This window comes from Neophocaena asiaeorientalis, unplaced genomic scaffold, assembly GCF_003031525.2.
Source record: "Neophocaena asiaeorientalis asiaeorientalis breed wild unplaced genomic scaffold, Neophocaena_asiaeorientalis_V1.1 scaffold203, whole genome shotgun sequence".
NCBI classification, from domain to species: Eukaryota; Metazoa; Chordata; class Mammalia; order Artiodactyla; family Phocoenidae; genus Neophocaena; species Neophocaena asiaeorientalis.
This window is the reverse complement of record NW_020172776.1, coordinates 2,084,673-2,102,446: the sequence shown is the minus strand read 5'-3', so window position 1 is coordinate 2,102,446 and position 17,774 is coordinate 2,084,673. Positions and strand designations below refer to the sequence as shown.

Sequence of the window (17,774 nt, the reverse complement as noted above, 5' to 3'; positions counted from 1 at the left end):
TATTGATTAACAAAATTTTGAGTATCTTTTCATGTGTGCTTTGCCATCTGTAATATCTTCTTTGGTGAAATGTTTGTTCAAATCTTTTGCCTATTTTTTAGTTGAGTTTTTTGTTTCATTGTTGGTTGTACAGCTCTTTATGTATTCTGAATACAAGTCAAATAATCTGCTTAAACACTTCCACAATGGTAAACATGAAGATTATTTCCTATCCTTTGCTATTACAAACAATGAGGCAAATAATAATAACCTTGTTCATATATCAGTTCACATATATGGGAGTATGACTGTACGGCAAATTCACAGAAGTAGAATTGATGGATCAAAAGGTATTTGCATCTGCAGTGTAACAGATATTGCCAAATGGCCTGGCATAAAGACTGTACCAATTTATGTTCATGCCACTCTTTATCTTTGATAATCTGATTCCTGAGAATATTATATCTAAGGGCAGTTTCATTTCCATTTCTCATACTATGAGCAAGTTTAAATACTTTTTCATGAGCCATTTGTATTTTCTTTTATGTGAACTACTTTTTCAGTCTTTATCAAATTTTGTTAAGTTGCTAACCTTTTACTTATTGATTTGTTAAAGCTCTTACATACCAGTGAAATTAGCTCTCTGCTTATGAAATGAGTTGTAAATACTTTTCAGTTTTTTATTTGCCTTTTAATTTTGCTTTTGGTATTTTTACTGTGTAGAAATTTTATATTTAATCAAATTAATTATTCCTTCTTTTATGACATCCTTACTCCAGGATTTTTTACATAATTTTTTAAAATTTAATTTATTTTTTATACAGCAGGTTCTTATTAGTTACCTATTTTATACATATTAGTGTATATATGTAAATCCCAATCTCCCAATTCATCCCACCACCACCACCATTGCCCCCTTGGTGTCCATACATTTGTTCTCTATATCTGTGTCTCTTTTTCTGCCTTGCAAACTGGTTCATCTGTACCATTTTTCTAGATTCCACATATATGTGTTAATATACAATATTTGTTTTTCTCTTTCTGACTGACTTAATTCTGTATGACAGTCTCTGGGTCCATCCACGTCTCTACAAATGATCCAATTTCGTTCCTTTTTACGGCTGAGTAATATTCCATTGTATATATGCACCACATCTTCTTTATCCATTCATCTGTCGATGGGCATTTAGGTTGCTTCCATGATCTGACTATTGTAAATAGTGCTGCAATGAACATTGGGGTGCATGTGTCTTTCGGAATTATGGTTTTCTCTGGGTATATGCCCAGGAGTGGGATTGCTGGGTCATATGGTAATTTTATTTTTAATTTTTTAGGGAACCTCCATACTGTTCTTCATAGTGGCTGTATCAATTTACATTCCCACCAATAGTACAAGAGGGTTACCCTTTTCTCCACACCCTCTCCAGCATTTGTTGTTTGTAGATTTTCTGATGATGCCCACTCTAACCGGTGTGAGGTGATACCTCATTGTGCTTTTGATTTGCATTTCTCTAATAATTAGTGATGCTGAGCAGCTTTTCATGTGCTTCTTGGCCATCTGTATATCTTCTTTGGAGAAATGTCTATTTAGATCTCTGCCCATTGTTTGACTGGGTTGTTTGTTTTCTTAATATTGAGCTGCATGAGCTGTTTATATATTTTGTAGATTAATCCTTTGTCCGTTGATTTGTTTGCAAATATTTTCTCCCATTCTGAGGGTTGTCTTTTGATCTTGTTTATAGTTTCCTTTGCTGTGCAAAAGGTTTTACTTATCATTAGGTCCCATTTGTTTATTTTTGTTTTTATTTCCATTACTCTAGGAGGTGGGTCAAAAAAGATCTTGCTGTGATTTATGTCAAAGAGTGTTCTTCCTATGTTTCCCTCTAAGGGTTATATAGTGTCCGGTCTTACATTTAGGTCTTTAATCCATTTTGAGTTTATTTTTGTGTATGGTGTTAGGGAGCATTCTAATTTCATTCTTTTATATGTAGCTGTCCAGTTTTCCCAGCACCACTTATTGAAGAGGCTGTCTTTTCTCCATTGTATATCCTTGCCTCCTTTGTCACAGACTAGTTGACCATAGGTGCGTGGGCTTATCTCTGGGCTTTCTATCCTGTTCCATTGATCTATATTTCTGTTTTTGTGTCAGTACTATATTGTCTTGATTACTGTAGCTTTGAGTATAATCTGAAGTCAGGGAGTCTGATTCCTCCGGCTTCATTTTTTTCCATCAAGATTGCTTTGGTGGGCTTCCCTGGTGGCGCAGTGGTTGAGAGTCCGCCTGCCGATGCAGGGGACACGGGTTCGTGCCCCAGTCCGGGAAGATCCCACATGCCGTGGAGCAGCTGGGCCCGTAAGCCATGGCCGCTGAGCCTGTGCGTCCGGAGCCTGTGCTCCGCAACGGGAGAGGCCGCAGCAGTGAGAGGCCCGCGTACCGGAAAAAAAAAACAAAACAAAACAAAAAAAAGATTGCTTTGGCTATTCAGGGTCATTTGTGTCTCCGTACAAATTTTAAGATTTTTTGTTCTAGTTCTGTAAAAAATGCCATTGGTAATTTGATAGGGATTGCATTGAATCTGTAGATTGCTTTGGGAAGTATAGTCATTTTCACAATATTGATTCTTCCAATCCAAGAACATGATATATCTCTCCATCTGTTTGTGTCATCTTTGATTTCTTTCACCAGTGTCTTATAGTTTCCTGAGTACAGGTCTTTTACTTCCTTAGGTAGGTTTATTCCCAGGTATTTTATTCTTTTTGTTGCAATGGTGAATGGGATTGTTCCTTAATTACTCTTTTTGATATTTTGTTGTTAGTGTATAGGAATGCAAGAGATTTCTGTGCATTAATTTTGTATCCTGCAACATTACCAAATTCATTGATTAGCTCTAGTAGTTTTCTGGTAGCATCTTTAGGATTATCTATGTATAGTGTCATGTCATCTGCAAACAGTGACAGTTTTACTTTTTCTTTTCCAATTTGTGTTCCTTTTATTACTTTTTCTTCTCTGACTGCCATGGCTAGGACTTCCAAAACTATGTTGAATAATAGTGGTGAGATTGGACATCCTTGTCTTGTTCCTGATCTTAGAGGAAATGATTTCAGATTTTCACCAATGAGAATGATGTTTGCTGTGGGTGTATCATACATGGCCTTTATTATGTTGAGGTAGGTTCCCTCTATGCTTACTTTCTGGAGAGTTTTCATCATAAATTGGTGTTGAATTTTGTCAAAAGCTTTTTCTGCATCTATTGAGATGATCACATGGCTTTTATTCTTTAATTTGTTAGTATGGTGTATCATATTGATTGATTTGCATATACTGAAGAATGTATGCATCCCTGGGATAAATCCCACTTGATCATGGTGTAAGATCCTTTTAATGTGTTGTAGGATTCTGTTTGCTAGTATTCTTTCGAGGATTTTAGCATCTATATTCATCAGTGATGTTGGTCTGTAATTTTCTTTTTTTGTAGTATCTTTGTCTGGTTTTGGTATCAAGTTGATGGTGGCCTTGTAGAATGAGTTTGGGAGTCTTCCTTCCTCTGCAATTTTTTGGAAGAGTCTGAGAAGGATAGGTGTTAGCTCTTCTCTAAATGTTTGTTTGAATTCACGTGTGAAGCCATCTGGTCCTGGACTTTGGTTTGTTGGAAGATTTTTAATCACAGTTTCAAGTTCATTACTTGTGATTGCTCTATTCATATTTTCTATTTCTTCCTGGTTCAGTCTCGGAAGCTTGTGCTTTTCTAAGGATTTGTCCATTTTTTCCAGGTTGTCCATTTTATTGGCATAGAGTTGCTTATAGTTGTCTCTTAGGATGCTTTGTATTTCTGCGGTGTCCACTGTAATTTCTCCTTTTTCATTTCTAATTTTATTGATTTCAGTCCTCTACCTCTTTTTCTTGATGAGTCTGGCTAAAGGTTTATCAATTTTGTTTATCTTCTCAAAGAACCAGCTTTTAGTTTTATTGATCTTTACTATTGTTTTCTTTGTTCCTTGTTCATTTATTTATGCTCTGATCTTGTTTTTTAAATGTATTTATCTTATTTATTTATTTTTGGCTGCATTGGGTCTTTGTTGCTGCACGCGAGCTTTCTCTAGTTGTGGCGAGTGGGGGTTACTCTTCGTTGCAGTGCACAGGCTTCCCATTGCAGTGGCTTCTCTTGTTGCAGAGCATGGGCTCTAGGCATGCAGACTTCAGTAGCTGTAGCACACGGGCTCAGTAGTTGTGGCTCGCGGGCTCTAGAGCACAGGCTCAGTAGTTGTGGCGCACATGCTTAGTTGCTCTGCATCACATGGGATCTTCCCAGACCAGGGATTGAACCTGTGTCCTCTGCATTGGCAGGTAGATTCTTAACCACTGTGCCACCAGGGAAGACCCTCTGCTCTATCTTTATGACTTCTCTCCTTCTACTAACTTTTGGCTTTGTTTGTTCTTCTTTCTCTAGTTCCTTTGGGTGTAAGGTTAGATTGTTTGAGATTTTTCTTGTTTCTTGAAGTAGGATTGTATTGCTATAAACTTCCCTCTAACACTGCTTTTGCTGCATCCCATAGGTTTTGGATTGTCATGCTTTTGTTGTCATTTGTCTCTAGGTATTTTTTGATTTCCTCTTTGATTTCTTCAGTGATCTCCTGGTTATTTACTAACGTATTGTTTAGCCTGCATGTGTTTGTGTTTTTTATGTTTTTTTCCCTATAATTTATTTCTAATCTCATAGCGTTGTGGTCAGAAAATATGCTTCATATGATTTCAATTTTCTTAAATGTACCAAGTCTTGATCTGTGACCCAAGATGTGATCTATCCTGCAGAATGTTCCATGCGCACTTGAGAAGAAAGGGTAATCTGCTGTTTTGGGATGGAATGTCCTATAAATATCAATTAATCTGGTCTATTGTGTCATTTAAAGCTTGTGTTTCCTTATTAATTTTCTGTTTGGATGATCTGTCCATTGGTGTAAGTGAGGTGCTAAAGTCCCCCACTATTATTGTGTTTCTGTTGATTTCCTCTTTTATAGCTGTTAGCATTTCCCTTATGTATTGAGGTGCTCCTATGATGGGTGCATATATATTTATAATTGTTATATCTTCTTCTTGGGTTGATCCCGTGATCATTATGTAGTGTCCTTCCTTGCCTCTTGTAACATTCTTTATTTTAAAGTCTATTTCATCTGACATGAGTATTGCCACTCCAGCTTTCTTTTGATCTCCATTTGCATGGAATATCTTTTTCCATCCCCTCACTTTCAGTCTGTATGTGTCCCTAGATCTGAAGTGGGTCTCTTGTAGACAGCATATATATGGATCTTGTTTTTGTATCCATTCAGCGAGCCTGTGTCATTTGGTTGGAGCATTTAATCCATTCACATTTAAGGTAATTATCGATATGTATGTTCCTATTACCATTTACTTAATCGTTTTGAGTTAGTTTTTGTAGGTCCTTTTCTTCTCTTGTGTTTCCTCCCACTTAGAGAAGTTTCTTTAGCATTTCTTGTAGAGATGTTTTTGTGGTGCTGAATTCTCTTAGCTTTTGCTTGTCTCTAAAGCTTTTGATTTCTCTGTCGAATCTGAATGAGGTCCTTGCCTGGTAGCATAATCTTGATTGTAGGTTCTTCCCTTTCATCACTTTATTTTTATTTTTATTTTTTTGCAGTATGAGGGCCTCTCACTGTTGTGGCCTCTCCTGTTGTGGAGTACAGGCTCTGGACGCACAGACCCAGCGGCCACGGCTCACAGGCTCAGCCGCTCTGCAGCATGTGGGATCTTCCCGGACCGAGGCACGAACCCGTGTCCCCTGCATCGGCAGGCGGACTCTCAACCACTGCACCACCAGGGAAGCCCCCTTCGTCACTTGAAATATATTGTGCCACTCCCTTCTGACTTGCAGAGTTTCTGCTGAGAAATCAGCTGTTAACCTTATGGGAGTTCCCTTGTATGTTATTTGTCATTTTTCCCTTGTTACTTTTAATAATTTTTCTTTGTCTTTGATTTTTGTCAATTTGATTACTATGTGTCTCAGCATGTTTCTCTTTGGGTTTATCCTGCCTGGGACTCTCTGTGCTTCCTGGACTTGGGTGGCTATTTCCTTTCCCATGTTAGGGAAGTTTTCGACTGTAATCTCTGCAAATATTTTCTCGGATCCTTTCTCTCTCTCTTCTCCTTCTGGGACCCCTATAATGAGAATGTTGGTGCATTTAATGTTGTCCCAGAGGTCTCTTAGGCTGTCTTCATTTCCTTTCATTCCTTTTTCTTTATTCTATTCTGCAGCTGTGAATTCCACCATTCTGTCTTCCAGGTCACTTATCTGTTCTTCTGCCTCAGTTATTCTGCTACTGATCCCTTCTAGTGTATTTTTCACTTCAGTTTTTGTATTGTTCATCTCTGTTTTTTTGTTCTTTAATTCTTCTAGGTGCTTGTTCCTTAATTCTTCTAGGTATTTGTTAAACATTTCCTGCATCTGCTCAATCTTTGTCTCCATTCTTTTTCCGAGGTCCTGGATCATCTTCACTATCATTATTCTGAATTGTTTTTTGGAAGGTTGCCTATCTCCACTTCATTTAGTTGTTTTTCTGGGGTTTTATCTTGTTCCTCCCTCTGGTACATAGTCCTCTGCCTTTACATTTTGTCTGTCTTTCTGTGAATGTGATTTTTGCTCCACAGGCTGCAGGATTGTAGTTTTTCTTGCTTCTGCTGTCCGCCCTCTGGTGGATGAGGCTATCTAAGAGGCTTGTGCAAGCTTCCTGGATGGGAGGGACTGGTGGTGGGTAGAGCTGGGTGTTGCTCTGGTGGGCAGAGCTCAGTAAAACTTTAATCCGCTTATCTGTTGATGGGTGGGGCTGGGTTCCCTCCCTGTTGGTTGTTTGGCCTGAGGCAAACCAGCACTGGAGCCTACAGGCCCTTTGGTGGGGCTAATGGTAGACTCTGGGAGGGCTCACACCAAGGAGTACTTCCCAGAACTTCTGCTGCCAGTGTCCTTGTCCCCACAGTGAGCCACAGCCAGCCCCCCACACCTCTGCAGGAGACCCTCCAACACTTGCAGGTAGGTCTGGTTCAGTGTCCTATGGGGTCACTGCTCCTTCCCCTGGGTCCTGATGAGCATACTACTTTGTGTGTGCCCTCCAAGAGTGGACTCTGTTTCCCCCAGACCTGTCAAGGTCCTGCAATCAAATCCCGCTAGCCTTCAAAGTCTGATTCTCTGGGAATTCCTCCTTCCCTTGCCAGACCCCCAGGTTGGGAAGCCTGACGTGGGGCTCAGAACCTTCACTCCAGTGGGTGGACTTCTGTGGTATAAGTGTTCTCCAGTCTGTGAGCCACCCACCCAGCAGTTATGGGATTTGATTTTATTGTGATTGCACCCCTCCTACCATCGCATTGCAGCTTCTCCTCTGCCTTTGGATGTGGGGTATCTTTTTTGGTGAGTTCCAGTGTTTTCCTGTTGATGATTGTTCAGCAATTAGTTGTGATTCCAGTGCTCTCGCAAGAAGGAGTTGAGTGCACATCCTTCTACTCTGCCATCTTGAACCAGTCACCCCCTACACAATTTTTAAAGTTACTTTCCATTTACAATTATTATTACAAAATATTGGTTATATTCCCCACGTTGTACAATACATCCTTGAGCCTATCTTACACCCAGTAGTTGTACCTCCTACTCCCCTACCCTTATATCACCTCTCCCACCCACTGGTAATCACTAGTTTGTTCTCTCTATCTGTGAGTCTGTTTCATGTTTGCTATATTCTAGTTTGTTGTATTTTTTATTTTCCACATATAAGTGATATCATACAGTATTTGTCTTTCTCAGTCTAATTTATTTCACTTAGCATAATGCCCTCCAAGGTCAGCCATGTTGCTGCAAATGGCAAAATTTCATTCGTTTTTATGGCTAAGTAGTATTCCAGTGTGTGTGTGTGTGTGTGTGTGTGTGTGTGTGTATAAATATATATAACATATCTTCTTTATCCATTCATCTGTTGATGAACACTTAGACTGCTTCCTTATCTTGGCAATTGTAAATAATGCTGCTATGAACATTGGGGTGCATGTATCTTTTTGAATTAGTGGGGTTTTGAATATAACCAGGAGTGGAATTCCTTCCAAATTGGAAAGGAAGAAGTAAAACTGTCACTGTTTGCAGGTTACATGATACTATATGCAGAAAATCCTAAAGATGCCACCAGAAAACTATTAAAGTTCATCAGTGAATTCAGTAAAGCTGCAGGACATAAAATTAATATACAAAAATCAGTTGCATTTCTATACACTAACAATGAAGTATCAGAAAGAGAAATTAAGGAAACAATACCATTGTAGCAAAAAGAATAAAATACCTAAGAATAAACCTACCTAAAGAGGCAAAAGACCTGTACTCCAAAAACTATAAGACACAAACAGATGGAAAAATATGCTGTGTTCTTGTATTGGAAGAATCAATATTGTTAAAATGGTCATACTACCCAAGGCAGTCTACAGATTCAATGCAATTCCTATCAAAATACCAATGGCATTTTTCACAGAAATAAAACATAAAATTTTAAAATTTATATGGAGACACAAAAGACCCCAAATAGCCAAAACAATCTTGAGAAGAACAGAGCTGGAAGAATCACACTCCCCAACTTCAGACTATACTACAATGTTACCGTAATCAAAACAGTATGATACTGGCACAAAAACAGACACATAGATCAATAGAACAAGACAGAGAGCCCAGAAATAAAGCCACACACTTATGGTCAATTAATCTGTGACAAAGGAGGCAAGAATATACAAAGGAGTAAAGACAGTTCTTTCTAGCCAGCACCGAGTGACTGGCATCTGTCGGGACAACTGGCACAAGCGCCACAAGACTGGGGGCAAGAGAAAGCCCTACCACAAGAAGCAGAAGTATGTGCTGGGACACCCCACTGACACCAAGGTTGACCCCCACTGCATACACACAGTCCGTGGGCGGGGAGGCAACAGGAAGTACCAGGCCTTGAGGCTGGATGTGGGGAACTTCTTCTGGGGCTCAGAATGTTGTACGTGCAAGACAAGGATAACTGATGTTGTCTACAATGCATCCAACCACGAACCGTTCTGTACCAAGACCCTGGTGAAGAACTACATCATGCTCATTGACAGCACAATATATGGACAGTGGCACAAGTCCCACTATGCACTGCCCCTGGGCTGCAAGAAGGGGGCCAAGATGACTCCTGAGGAGGAAGAGATATTAAACAAAGAACAATCAAAAAAATTCAGAAGAAATATGATGGAAAGAAAAAGGATGCCAAAATCAGCAATCTTCTAGAGGAGCAGTTCCAGCAGGGCAAGGTTCTTGCATGCATCGGTTCAAGACCAGGCCAATGTGGCCAAGTAGACGGCTATGTGCTAGAGGGAAAGGAGCTGGAATTCTATCTGAGGAAAATCAAGGCCTGGAAAGTCAAATAAATCCTCCTCCCTCCTATCTTAGCTTGTGTAATGAAGGTGTTTATTGTTCTGAAAAAAAAAAAAAAAAGATTCTACCGGCAATTTTACTGGGATCATGTTAAATGAATAAATTAACATAAGAAAGATTAAGTCATTATAATGATGAGTCCTTCTACCCAAGAACATGTTATGCTTTTGAATTTGTTCAAGTGTTATTTTAAATTCTTGAATAAAGTTTCCTTCTTATAGATCTTGCACATGTCTTAAGTTTTATCTTTTGTTGCTTTTGTAAATGGTGTCTTCTCTGCCTTTATATATTCTGGTTATTCATGAAAGTGTATGTTTTTAATTTTTGTACACTGCACTCAAACAGTTCCTTAAATTCTCTTATTGTTTGATAGTTTTTCATTAGATTCTCTTGAGTTTTCCAGTATGCAATCATATTATCTACCAATAATGAGCGCTCCAATAATATAATACATATGCATATAATAATAACAATTTTTACCTTCTTCTTCCTAAATTTTACCCCTAAGATTCTTTCTCTTTTCTAATTGTGTTAACTATTATCTTAGGAACTGTGTTAAATAACCGTGACTATACACTGTACAATTTTGTTTATATAACAGTCTTGAAATGACAAAATTATAGAAATGGAAAACAGATAAGTGGTTATCAGGGGCTAGGGAAAGAGGTGGAGAAAAGGAAGGTAGGTGTGGCTATAAAAAGGTAACATGGGTGCTTCCCTGGTGGCGCAGTGGTTGGGAGTCCGCCTGCCTATGCAGGGGACACGGGTTCGTGCCCCGGTCCAGGAAGATCCCACATGCCACGGAGCGGCTCGGCCCGTGAGCCATGGCCGCTGAGCCTGCGCGTCCGGAGCCTGTGCTGTGCAACGGGAGAGGCCACAACAGTGAGAGGCCCGCAAACCGCAGGAAAAAAAAAAAAAAAGGTAACATGATCCCGACAGTACTAGAAATGGTCTGTATCTGAACTGTATCATTGTCAATATACTGGCTGTGATATCATACTATAGGTTTGCCATTGGGAAAAGGGACATGGAATCTCTGTATTATTTTTTACAACTGCATGCAAATCTATAATTATCTCAAAATAAGATTTTTTTTTAAAGAGCTCTAATCCAGTTTTTTTAAATGATAATGACAGGTATCCTTATTTTTCCCCGACTTTAATAAGGATATTTTCATTGTTTCAACATTAATCGTGATGCCAACTGATGTAACAAAGATGCAATTAATCCAAATATATCAGCAATCACGATAAATACAAATGGATTAAATTCACATACATAGATGTATTATAGAAGTATCCATCCATTCCTTTCCATTGAGTTTTTTAAAAATCTGCAGAGACAATAGTCAAATGCAAATGTAATATTTGTACAAATGAGAGAGGGCAAGTGTGGCAAAATATTAACAATTGATGAATTTCAGTGATGAATATATGAGAGTTCATTGTATTATTCTTCCAACGTTTATGTTTACATCTTTTCAAAAGAAAATATAAAAATGTAAAAGAGGTAAACTAAAACTCCAGATAATAGCAATGTGGGGCTCATATTCAATGGGTAGTTAAGTTGCTAGGATCCTTGTTGTGTTTAGGAGGAATACAGAAATACTGACTAATTTGATACATTGTTTTAAAATTTTATAGTTAATAATATACATTTAAAATTTAAGGGTAACCAAGACGAATTAAAAAAAAATAGCCCAATTTAAAAGAATTGAAATTTGTCCAATATGCCAGTAATCACAATAAAGGTAAGTGAATTAAACACACCTGTTTAAAGACAGACTCTCAGATTGGATTTAAAAATACAATCCAGGCCTATACTTAATGTCACTCTTACAGACTACACATAAACTGAAACTATATCCAAAAAATATAAAAATAAAGGACTCTAGAATATCATTTAATATAAAACGTATTTCCCCCCCCGCCAAAAGAAAAAGCTGGTATGGCAGAGCTAACAGCAGACAAAACAGAATTTAAGACAAAGAAGATTTCTAGAAATAAAAAGTGACATAACTTATACACATGGTCCGATGTTCTTCCTGAAAGAATCTTATTTTCCATTTCCAACAGCAAAGTGTGAACAGCATTCCCAACAAGCATTTCAATGTAGGGCAGTATCAACATGTTGTTTATTTGCAAACTCGATAAGCAAGAAGAAAAAGGAATCTTTTTGTAGTTTAATTTCAAAGCTCATATTCTCTTAAACACAGCACCAAGCATACAACAGATGTTTTGCAATTAATTGCGGGCTGGCTGCCCAGGAAAGCAGAAACTGGCATTCCTTTCAGAGTCCAAGCAGGCACTCGGCCTCCTGGGCAGGGGAGGACCTGCCCCCCCCCAGGGCTGAACAAGCAAGAAGTCAGCTGCACCTGCATCACCTGACCAGCAGGCCCAACCCCATGGTCTACATCTGCTCTGAATTAACTCTCAGCAGCTTATTTCACTTCTATATAGCACAGGATTTACTTTCTATACAATCACCACAAAGCCGTTCAGTGCCCTGAGGAGGCAAACAAGAACAGTTCTTCTATGACCAAGTCTGAAGGACCAATTCCCTTCAATTTCACACAAAACTTTCATTAAAAACTCTTGACTAGAATTAGGTGCAGTTAGCAATTTCCAAAGAAATTACCGATATATTTTCCCTGGAAACAAAGAGAAAAAAGAAAACATTTCTATAAAATTTAGTAAAAACTTACTGAAATTGTTAATAAAAAATTCTTTGAATTTACAATCAAATGACAAATTGACGCCAGGCCCTCTGCTGAAGGCTTTCACACTGTGTTCTCTGACCCAATTCTCAGAAACAATCCATTTAGGTGGTATCATTATCCCCATTTTACTGACAGTCAAACTGAGAGCCGAAAGGTTAAATGACTTGCCCAGTGCCAAAAACCAACAAGAGCACCCATGCCTCAAACCTAGAGTAATGAGCTCACAGAGGTAAGCTCTAATGCAGTCCTGTTATTCATATTATCTCCAGCATGGTTATGACTGAAAATAATAATTCTCATTAACCAGCCTGGATCATTTAGGATACTCTGTGTAATAAAGTCTTCAGAAGAAAGCAACCATTACGATTAATATGAGCAGAAATCTCAGATTCGATATTTCTAGTCATGTTCTGGAAAAATTCTTATGCATAGTTACAGCAACAAGCACTTCAGCCAAGAGAAGACAGTTAATCATTCCAAATAATGCTGGATCCAGGTGATATTATTCCCTGACAGACTGGGCTCCTCGTGCACACACTTTTGCTGATACAGCTGCTCTCACTTGATGCTTTAGAAAGGTTTTCTGATTTACGGTTTGAAGTTGAAATTACCCAAGAGTTTTAAAAGCAGTAAGAAAGCCACATGCATTTTACTGTCACCATCTCAAAATTCTGCCTTTCATTTTTGCCTACATTTTTTCCTGAGTTGCTGGAATGTATAGATGGCTAAAGAGAAGAAGAAAAATAACTCCTTAAAATGGAAAACATCGCAAAACTATATGTGATATTTTAAAGTCATGAAGTGAAAACAAAACAACAAAACCCCTTTGGTCTCTATGGTCACTTGCAGGAAAAATAAGTGAGGGAGGCAAGGCAAACACACTGACATTTTTTAGTGTGTTTTTTCCATTTGTTTTCCCTGCCAGAGCGCTACATCGTATTTACCAGGGTCTGTACACATGCAGAGAAATGAAAACAGACCTTGCCTGCTGCAGGCCAGAAATGAGGTTTCCTTTTATTTGGCACCACGTAGCTTCTAGCTAGAAGCATGTTCCTAATAGAAGCAATCACTCACCAATGGCTTTAGATTTTGTTGTTTTTGTTTTAAAGGATTCACCCAAAAAATCTCTATGAAAGAATACCAGTATCTTTTCAATTTTCAGCAAGGGACTCTTTTTTAAGCGACAAATACATACTTGGCAATTCTGAGCCAGATCACTTTCACTATTTATGGGGTTCTTTCCTCCATTTTTTTTTATTATGGTAAAAATCACGTAACCTAAAATTACCATCTTAATCATTTTTAGTCATTGTTAGTGTTTTCAATAAAATAATAGCCCTAAGAATATAAAAAATCCTTTAAAAGATTTATCCTTTTTAAGTATCACTAAATATTTCTGCTGTCTCAGGAGCAGTGTTGTAAAAGGCATCATGCTTCAGCTACAGCATAAAGGTTCGCCCACTGCAGCTCCCATGGAGTTAACAAGCACAATTCAGGTGCCTACCTGGTTATCTGAAAACACGTTTTTCATATGAAATGTGGCACAGATAAATTATATCCACAGATCATTTTTCGAAGTCAATTTTATCCTCACATTTTCCCAATCTTTGGCTAAAATATTATCCAATAAAAGCAAAATGGCTTTGTGTTTTTCACCTCTTTTCTCTACTCAGTCTTTTCTTTGAAGAATGGGGTTGGAGGGCCAGGATGTAAAGAGCATTAAGGGGGAGCAGCAAGACTCCTAAATGAACACAAGGAATCAGTAGTTAGCTCTTTGAATAACCTAGAGTTGACATGCTGAAAGGGTCAAGCCTGTAATTTTCAGCTGCAAAAAACATGTCTATGAAGGTAACATGCAGCAAAAACAAAATAATATTCTGAAAAAATGCTCTCACTTCTTTGGGTTCTGTTCAAAGATTTTACGCAAAAACACCTATATGTGTTTCATTAAGGCTCCTAACTATTAAATGCTAGTTACTCTGAATGGCAAGTCAAAATACAAATACAAATCAAAATAAATACAAAATTCAAAACACATGTTAAAAGAACACCAAATTCTTTGAAGTTGTTCTTGAAAAAGTTCCTGTTGTCCAATTAAAGGAAGTTTTTGTTTTCTGTTTTTGGATTTTTTTTTAAGAGGAAGAAGAGGAGGAGGAAGGGGAGGAAGGGGAGGAGGGGGAGGGGGAGCAAAAAGAACAATGCAAAGGAAAAGTCTTTTTATTAAAGATCAAGCAGCCAACTCAGATTTAAAATTGAGTTCCATGTACACTGTATCTCAGGAACACCCATTCTGGTATGTCCTAAATTACATGTCATCTCTGGCTGGGAATAATAGGCCAAGATAGGCCAAGCCCAAGAAGAGCTGGTAATCAAAGGCAAGACAACTACACTCAGGAGAATTTCTCTAGTATCTACCTACAGAATGCAATTAGTCACATCTAAAAATTGCTTTCAAAAAATGCAGTTCAAAGACTGAGTTTCCTTTTGCTATCCATTCACAATAAAATATTTGTAGAGATTTGATGTCTTTTGACATAATTATATCAGTTGCAATACATATAATGTCCATTCAATTTTACAAAGTACATTTTAATCAAAGCTACATGTATCTTCTGACCTTTAAGAGACTCAAAATCATTGTTACAACAGTGAGAAACAAGCGATCTCTTATCAAACACAAACCTGGTTCTGATTACTTTTTGTATTTGAAGCTGACGTAAGTAGTTTGCTCTGTCTGGAAATTCAAAATCAATTCCCAAATGAAAATGGTACTCTTGAGCCCACACCAGAGTAAGTTTCTTACTCTCCTTGCCCAGTCTTGGTCAAAACCTTAGCACTACTCAACAGCAACTAAAATCTTGAAATCAATTTAAAATCTCTATCCTTGCCAAAATGTTGTATCTACAGAGCTGACTCTATAAATAATGATAAGTGATCAGTAAGGTTAAAACTGGACCTTCAACTATCCAATCTTTGGTTTGCATTAAAAAAAAAAAGCTCATGAGTTTGTTCACTTTAACTATGAAATCAAACGAAAAATCTGACCTTGTGATGCCCAAATTCATTCAAAATGGTTCTCAGTTTTCTGGTGTTCCTATATGGTTTTTGGGCAGCAACAGCTGGATGGGAGTCCCGCCAGTCGACGGACAAGCGGTGATACCAAAAACGCTCACCCTCCAGAATATGAGCTGATTTAACAGTAGGATCAAAACGATGCACTTCACATCCATCATTGGCCATGCTGACCTCAAAATGGGTATCATCACTTCCCAGCCTGTAAAGAAAGAGGATGAAAATCAACAACAAAAAACTATATGGAGCAAAAGTGTTGTATTGACAAAAATGACAGTGCCGAGGTCAATTTTCTTAGTCATATCAAGCCTTCTCCTGTTTTAACACATGGCTGGTTGTACACATTCCATAAACCTTCCTTCACAAAAAGCATTAAAGCTAAAAGCTTCTGGATAAAAGAAAGGAGAGAAATTATGTGCTAAATGCAGACCAGAGAACCACATGTTCAAACATGTAGAAGAATATCAAATTGATTTTTTTAAAAAAGATATAAACTGTAGTAGCAATGAAACAAAGAAGACTATCTAGTCGTCTTAAGAGATTTTCTCAGAATATGTCAAAAATATAAGTCTGAGCAACAGTTCCCTTAGGGAGAGGTGCATGGCCATGGTGCTGTGCATGCAGTTTGACTTAAAGACAACAGCTGTTTTCTTAAGAACGGAGTGCATTTTAAATAATACAGTTAAAGAAAAAAGGCAGACGTATGTGGTTCTACTGGATCTAGTACTCAAGAAGCAAGAGGTATATCACCTAAATTCACATGAGCAGGGGGTAGAAATCATGAATTAATTGTATTAAGTACCCAGTTAGGTAACACATATTGTGGAATATTCATAGTTACAAATTTTTAATTTACTCATAAATATTCCTTACTTGGTGATGTAAGATTCATAACTTTGATTAAAGCATCATTTTGAATGAAAAACATGAAATTAACCAAGAGAAGATGATTTTTTTTTAAAAAATGGTGGTTATGACTTTTCTGCCCCAAATACTATAATTAGATGTGCTTAAAGATACCAAAATCCCAGAGTATCTATAATGCATTGGCCAAACCTGAACCCAGGGCAGAAATGCTTCATCCTCTTAGACTCTACTATTACAGACTATTTTATAATTTGGAAATATACAAGCTTATTGGGTAACAATTTAGTTAACTAAAATAATCCTCACTACAGAGATCTTCCACCTAAACATTCTTAATATTCTGTTTGCCTTGTTCTCTCCCTTCACTCCCACTACATTCTTTTAATCTCACTGGACCATGTCATGTTAGCCCTCTGCTATTCTTCAGCTATAATTCTCTTGACACTTTTGGCTAGAAAAAGATTCAGCACTCTTCTCACAAACATTCCCATTCCTTCTACCCAAGAGATCCTGTTTCCTATTTTCAACCTCCTATTGAACCCACACAGCTCAGACCATTGTAATCTCTATCCCAGCTTTCCCCCAATTTGTTCATTATCTAATCTGGTGTTGCAGATTGACTTGCTGGCCCTAACTCTTCACCCCTTCATCCACACTACTGCCATGCTCATCATGTATGGAGTGTCCCTTCCTGTCCCTTGATTTTTTGGCTTGGCTATGTGACTTGCTTTTTGGAAGAAAGGGACATGATACCAGTCCTGATCCTAGGCTTCGAGCACTTCAAGAATGAACAATGGTTCACTCTTTTGTACTATTATTGTGACAAAAACATACCCTGGATAGCTTGCTGGTCTCAGGAAACTAAAAGACATGAGGAGCAGAGGTGTCCCAAACAATCCACTGGCCTTCTATGAAACACAGCTGCCCTTAGCCACCTCAGCCTGAAGTAAAGTCTCTCAGCTGAGCCTGACGTGGATCAACTGAAGCTCAGCTGATCTGCAGACATGTGAGCAACAATAAATAATGGTTTTAAGCTACTGAGTTCTAGAGTGACTTGTTACATAGCAACAGCTAACTGATAAACCTGGCATTAAATGTGTATCTAAGAGGTGCAGTAGACGCTGCAAAGCACTTTTTAGTACACAGATTTATTTCTTTATCGATCAGAATGTTATAAAACTCACCTGTCCCAAGAGATTTTTCACTTAATTAAATTTGTTGAAATTTAGGGAATTCCCTGGCAGTCTAATAGTCAGGACTCCACACTTTTACTGCAAGGGCCTGGGTTCGATCCCTGGTCGGGGAACTAAGATCTCGCAAGCTGCGTGGCATGGCCAAAAAAAAAAAGGATTTTTTGATATTTAGCTGAGCAAAACCTGTGTTATCATGGAAACATGGAACCCAATGGGAAAATGGCAGTCCTGTAGCTTTACTAAGAGAACAAAACACTAGTCAAATAAGTACTCATTAAATATAATTTCCATATAAATTTTCTATGTAAAAAAGTGAATGATTTCTCCATGAATTTTCAAAATATAATTTCAAGAAAACACTTTCCACTGTAAAACATGTATGTATTTTAATCAAGCCCTCAGAAATTTTTAAGAATTAACCACGTAACAGCTGTGTAACTAGTTTTTTTTAGTAAAGCACTATATTATGTATTGATATGTTTTCAATTTAAACTAGCTTCTTACAAT

General features: G+C 37.9%; 1 protein-coding gene and 1 pseudogene across 1 annotated transcript in view; one reads left to right on the top strand and one right to left on the bottom strand.

The window, feature by feature from the left end:
• The window catches only part of METTL24 (methyltransferase like 24), a 107,601-nt gene that overhangs the window by 40,239 nt on the left and 49,588 nt on the right, over positions 1-17,774 (bottom strand). Inside the window, 1 exon segment of the mRNA XM_024740954.1 lies at positions 15,181-15,409. Coding sequence (XP_024596722.1) covers positions 15,181-15,409 — 229 coding nt within the window.
• LOC112396973 (40S ribosomal protein S8 pseudogene) lies at positions 284-9,409 on the top strand (annotated as a pseudogene).